Source organism: Rhagoletis zephyria, unplaced genomic scaffold (assembly GCF_001687245.7).
Source record: "Rhagoletis zephyria isolate East Lansing unplaced genomic scaffold, Rhagoletis_zephyria_1.1 Rzeph_scaffold_01413, whole genome shotgun sequence".
In the NCBI taxonomy this organism is placed as follows: Eukaryota; Metazoa; Arthropoda; class Insecta; order Diptera; family Tephritidae; genus Rhagoletis; species Rhagoletis zephyria.
In genome coordinates, this window is record NW_016158497.1 from 4,689 (window position 1) to 11,340 (window position 6,652).

The 6,652-nt window shown below is 36.4% G+C and overlaps 1 protein-coding gene across 4 annotated transcripts in view; it reads left to right on the top strand.

Annotated features, from left to right (window-relative positions):
- The window catches only part of LOC108363925 (EIN3-binding F-box protein 2), a 116,465-nt gene that overhangs the window by 1,867 nt on the left and 107,946 nt on the right, over positions 1-6,652 (top strand). For all 4 annotated transcript variants that reach the window (XR_001847673.1, XR_001847674.1, XR_001847675.1 and 1 more), the window contains exon 2: positions 2,154-3,389. Coding sequence is in view for 1 of the 4 variants with exons in the window: in XM_017617457.1 (XP_017472946.1) it covers positions 2,154-3,389 (1,236 nt within the window). In the remaining 3 variants the exon portion in view is untranslated. The remainder of the gene's footprint in view (positions 1-2,153; positions 3,390-6,652) is intronic.

Consider the following 6,652-nt stretch of genomic DNA (forward strand, 5'->3'; position numbering starts at 1 on the left):
TCACAAACGCGAGATGAATCACGTAGTACAACACCAAAGCTTTCTTCCCCATCGCTGCCGCCTTAATTCGCAACTAAGTGGCACTATTTTCGTTNCAGTTTTTCCGTATGGCATTGGGACTGCGCATGGGTATAAACGAGCTCGTGGGAAAGTGTTTGATTTTCACATCACTTTCCTTGAAGTGGTTTTCACAAACGCGAGATGAATCACGTAGTACAACACCAAAGCTTTCTTCCCATCGCTGCCGTCTTAATTCGCAACTAAGTGGCACTATTTTCGTGTCCTGACTTTTATTGCATCGTTTCATCTTGGTTTCCTTACATTAAATATTTAAGCAAAGTCGAACGTATTTACTTATTACCAAACTTAAATGTACTTACTTGCTCTTCTCGGCGGTTCATCTCTTAACAATTTCACGTTTATTAAGAAAATTTGCTTTGCTTGAAAAATTTTTGTATTTTTTTTTTAAATTCAAATTTGAAAAAAAAAAACACATTTTCAAATGGGTTAACAACTCATTTCAATTTGACATTATAGCCTGTTTCTTATGAGAGCAATGTCAAAATCAATCACACTTTGTTGAATACATTTTGCACTCGGCCATTGCGCCTGATGGGGTAGCGTGAGCAAAATGACATACATAAATGTCTGATGTTTCCTTTGCACTAACTGATTTCGAATCAGCATTCGAAGCTGGCAACGATATTTTCGAGTTCACTCGGATTCAGTGATAGCAATATTTTCGTATTCGTTGCGTGCATTTGAATTCGTAGACTTTCTACGATGGATTCCGTGATAGCCCTGAATGATTAAACTAATTTTTTTTTTTAATTTTACTATTCACTTGCGATTATGTATATTTATTGTGATTTGTTTCTGCCAAATCAGCTGAGTAGGAACTTCGAATTTCACTATTTTAGTTGGCAACGCCGTTGATAGTTACGATCCAAGAATGATATAATATAAGATTGCGCCGTCCTGGGCGTTGAAATTTGTGTACCACAAGTAAACATTGAATAGAGCGAAAAGAAGACCGAGTTGAAACTGCCAAAACAGTTCACCTTACAGCGAAAAACGTGTTTTAATTTTGCTAAATGCGAAAATATTGCATTTTTGCCTAATCTTTTAGAGAATAGGTAACATTTTAGTGCACTCCATTGCCTTGCAATTGAGGCTGCTTTAGCAAACGTTTTAGTGCACTCCATTGCTTTGCAATTAAGGCTGCTGCAGAAAACTGCGGCAGCCTCTCAGCGGGATTGATTGGTTAACTTGCTAATGGAGGCTGCATGGAGGCTGCTTGGAGCAGAAGCAAAATCATTGTGAGGAAATGCTGTTAATGTTATAATAAAGAAACATTTCGGGAACGGCTTTGCCGTGCCCTATGTACACAAAATGCAGCGATTCGTCCCAGCGCTACATTTGCATCTACGCATCTTGCATCTTGATAGATGTCGCAATTTAAAACACAGCACTTCATTTTATTAGTTTCTACGCAGTATTCAACTCAAAAATCACTCACAAATTGCAAATTAACACAATTTAAACTGATTTTTAACTTCTAATTTAAATTTCTCTTTCGCTGATTTGTAAACAAAGGTTTATTTACAAGTTACCACAACTGTCAAAATCGGCAAAACTAAAGTAGCGGTACTGCTGACGGCGCCACCTTTGTTCGCTGCACCGTGGTTACGATCGGATTACAGCATACCAATTTTCGAATTTTCGAACGGAGCTACGAATTCGTAACTACGAACTTTCGGATTACAGCATACGGGTGATTGTTTTATCAACCTAAGATAGATTTAGGGTTCAATCGATACAAGTAATTACTCGATACTTTTCTTTTGATACCAAGTATTTTTTTTTACTCGATACCTTTTTGTTCGGTATCGAGTAAGTATCCAAAAAAAAGTACTTGGTATCGAAAGAGTAATTTCTACTACTTTTATCATTGCAACGGTAACTCAACAAATGACGCCCGTTATTAGAGTTTTCGCGGAAAGTGCGGTCATGTAGTACAGAAAGTAGAAATCGCTTGTCTGTAAAGCAATTAGAAAAGTTGTTGTTTCTTGGCAGTGTGCCCCTAAAAGTATTTTTTTCATAAATATTTTGTGAATAATATACTTATATGAAGTATTCTCTATTAATTACAGATAATTCTTCATATTTTTCGATATTTGAGTGCTGCAGACATGCAAATAGCAGGTAGAACATGCCAACGATGGCGTGAAGCAACATTTAATACGGAGTTCACTAAACGAGTTTTAGTTCGATTTTCCAAATTATGTCTATCAGACATGCTTACGCCGGCAAAGGACTACGCTAAAAGTGAAATGCCTTTTCGGAACTTCTGCTTTGAGGAAATCTCGTTCGGACCAGTGCAACAGGCTATGAGCCACATTGGTAGTACGGCTAAGGAAATAATATTTGACAATGTAGATATTGGAGTCAAACAGTTCTGCGAAATCATGAGGCTATTACCAAATATAACTTCGTTAAAAATAACGCACTGTTCACAGCTTTTTATGTCAGGTTCATTTTTAGAAAATGAACCGGGCTTAAGCTTTGCAAATATACATCACCTTTCCCTGAGCGATAATCAGTATATATCGGATGCAATTTTAATGCGTTTGACTGAAATGTTGGAGAGCATATACTCTTTAGATTTGTCCGGTTGCCACATAGCTTATCACAACGCGATTCAACGGCGATTTTATCCAAATGAAGGTGATATATTACCATGCGAATCTATATTGACCTTTAAGTTCATTATTCGCATATTAGCATTGCATCACGAGCATATACGTTGCCTTAACTTTAGTAATACATTGATCGGCGCCCCAGCTCTATCTGCTCTATGTGAGCTGGAAAGGGGAGAACTCCATTTGCATCGTCTTGGACTAGCGAAATGTAGGCAATTAAATGCAATATCTCTCAATTTACTTTTAACTTCGCAAACAAATTTATTGGTACTGGATCTATCGGACACAATCTGCGTGAACGATAGTTGCCTTGATGTAATTGTGAAAAGTGTCTCTTCGCTACAAGAGCTTAATATTGCTGGTTGTGTTAATATTTCAAATGAAGGAGCGTCTCTTTTAAACAAATTAAAGAACTTGAAGCATTTGAATGTATCACGTTGTGATGGTATACAATCGGACGGTCTTACAAATGGAGTGGCAGCTACACTTAATGTAACATTGCTGATTCTTCATATGAGTCATATACAGGTATGCGAGGAGGCCATCAAGGTTCTAGCTAAAAACCTTCCGGAGCTGCGAGTTCTAAACTTAGGGTACTGCGTGAATGGAGTAACCGATGAATCAGTACAGAGTATCATTCAAAATTTACGATGGCTACGGGAATTGTCTTTGGAAAGCTGCTTTAGGGTATGATATACATATCGAGGTATTTCATTTAACACGCTCTATCTGCACTATAAAAACTAGTTTTTAATATTGGAAACCATTCGCCTTAACCGTAATTTTTGATGCTGATTCTAATATCAAATAACAACATATCGAATTGCTGTGGACAGAAAATATCTATAGTAGGGAATTTACATGATTCAACTTTCACAGGCGATTAGTTGAATAAAAAGTTGAACGAAAGTAGCAAGGCGAATTTATATAAGGTGGTGTTACTAGCTCAGCTGATTTTGTGTATGTGTTTCGCCGCACGGCTTCTGATATCAAATTGAAATTTTTTTTTTGAATTTCTACACACACTTACAGATTTTGACAGTTTATGCCGCCAAAGCAAAAACAAAATACACATGGTGGAATAATAGCTCTGATCCAATACTTTTCGTGAAAAGTCCTGTAAAACTGTCAAACAGCAAAATTACTCTGAAGTGAGAGTAAAAAGTGAGTAACAACAAAAAGTACGGGCACAAAAAGACAATTTTTCCTGTAAAAACGTCAACCAGTGATTGCTTGACACTTTTCATGATTTTACCAGAAGAAAAAGTTCGGGTAAAATCTTGCAACTTCATTCTCTACACAACTCTCCAAAAGTCGCTCTCATTTACATGATTTTGGAGGATTTCGGAGTACGGGAACATTTTTCCTGCAAGTTCGTCTAAAATCCTGTAAGTTCGTGGAGTACAGGATCAGAGCTAATAACAAGGTGTTGTCAGTAGCGGCGTGTTTGGTGTGATTTTTTACAAGATCGGCATGCTTATTTTCAGTGCTGCCGATCTTAATTTTTATACTACTATTCGTTGGGAAATAGTATCTAAAATACTCCATTTTAGTAATTCGTTTTACCGCGATTTATAAAGAGCTTTGTGTTTTCAGAACAATATTAATATTTAAAATTGCTGGATTTGTATAATTTTCAATTTATCAATAGAAAAAAACGTACCCAGAAATCGTATGGAAAGGTGCTTTTTTATATTAAATAATTTTTGCTGCATTGTCATAATATTGAGCCAAATCAACTACTGATACACTAGAATAGAGTGGCNAGTTCGGGTAAAATCTTGCAACTTCATTCTCTACACAACTCTCCAAAAGTCGCTCTCATTTACATGATTTTGGAGGATTTCGGAGTACGGGAACATTTTTCCTGCAAGTTCGTCTAAAATCCTGTAAGTTCGTGGAGTACAGGATCAGAGCTAATAACAAGGTGTTGTCAGTAGCGGCGTGTTTGGTGTGATTTTTTACAAGATCGGCATGCTTATTTTCAGTGCTGCCGATCTTAATTTTTATACTACTATTCGTTGGGAAATAGTATCTAAAATACTCCACTGTAGTAATTCGTTTTACCGCGATTTATAAAGAGCTTTGTGTTTTCAGAACAATATTAATATTTAAAATTGCTGGATTTGTATAATTTTCAATTTATCAATAGAAAAAAACGTACCCAGAAATCGTATGGAAAGGTGCTTTTTTATATTAAATAATTTTTGCTGCATTGTCATAATATTGAGCCAAATCAACTACTGATACACTAGAAGAGAGTGGCNAAAGCAAAAACAAAATACACATGGTGGAATAATAGCTCTGATCCAATACTTTTCGTGAAAAGTCCTGTAAAACTGTCAAACAGCAAAATTACTCTGAAGTGAGAGTAAAAAGTGAGTAACAACAAAAAGTACGGGCACAAAAAGACAATTTTTCCTGTAAAAACGTCAACCAGTGATTGCTTGACACTTTTCATGATTTTACCAGAAGAAAAAGTTCGGGTAAAATCTTGCAACTTCATTCTCTACACAACTCTCCAAAAGTCGCTCTCATTTACATGATTTTGGAGGATTTCGGAGTACGGGAACATTTTTCCTGCAAGTTCGTCTAAAATCCTGTAAGTTCGTGGAGTACAGGATCAGAGCTAATAACAAGGTGTTGTCAGTAGCGGCGTGTTTGGTGTGATTTTTTACAAGATCGGCATGCTTATTTTCAGTGCTGCCGATCTTAATTTTTATACTACTATTCGTTGGGAAATAGTATCTAAAATACTCCATTTTAGTAATTCGTTTTACCGCGATTTATAAAGAACTTTGTGTTTTCAGAACAATATTAATATTTAAAATTGCTGGATTTGTATAATTTTCAATTTATCAATGGAAAAAAACGTACCCAGAAATCGTATGGAAAGGTGCTTTTTTATATTAAATAATTTTTGCTGCATTGTCATAATATTGAGCCAAATCAACTACTGATACACTAGAATAGAGTGGCACATGTATTCAGGCTTATAAGCCTGTAATTATACATTTTTCTACATTTAATTTAAATAGTATGCACCAACGGATTAAATGTAGTAAATAATTAGTACCTTTTCTAGTACCTTAAAATGCGTGACCGGAATAGACCTGCCGAAAAAGTGAGGTTAAGTTACTGACAACACCTTGTTATTATTACACCATGCAAAATACATGTAAATTTTTGTTTTTGTACTCCTGCTATCACCTTATATTAATTCGCCTTGGAAAGTAGGCAGCCGACCAAATTCATTGAAAGCGATTAGTTGAAAAGCCGTTTACACCAGGCGATTGTTGCTTTCAACTAAACGTTGCCTGAAAAATCGTCTCGTGTAAATTCTCTATAAGGGCTACGACAGCTGCACTGTTTTGCTGTGATGAGTTTGCGTTAACACAAAGATCCCGGGGTTTTTATTATCCGATTTGCCCGGGTACCCGGATAATATACATATTGTTACGATTATCCTCGAAACCTTGAGGGATTTCCTAAATATACTCGGGCTCGTATCGCTGGATTGTTAAATAAAGGCTAACGATGACCAAATGGTAGTACAATTAACTTTATTGTACAACAAACAATTTTACAATACTTGCTAATACAGTAAAAACACTACAATACTTGTTAAAGCAATTACAACGCTTTACCGAACTTGTTACACACAATTAAACTTATAGCTTGCTTATTCGCAACTCGCTTCTCTGCTCACTTTACTTGTAGCTTGCTGACTTGTAACTCACTCACCTCGCGGTGGCGGCGCCCTTATATACCTGCGCTGGCACTTATGGCAACTCTAGAACATTCTGAAGTTTATCGCTCATTCTCTTTCTCTCGCTGTTCGCAGTGTTCATCCAACTTGACGTTTCTCTTTGTGGAACATTCTACGTCATTCCCTGTTTCAGCTCCTCAATTTTTAAGTCCTGAATTTTCGCCATTTTCAGTAGTTTATC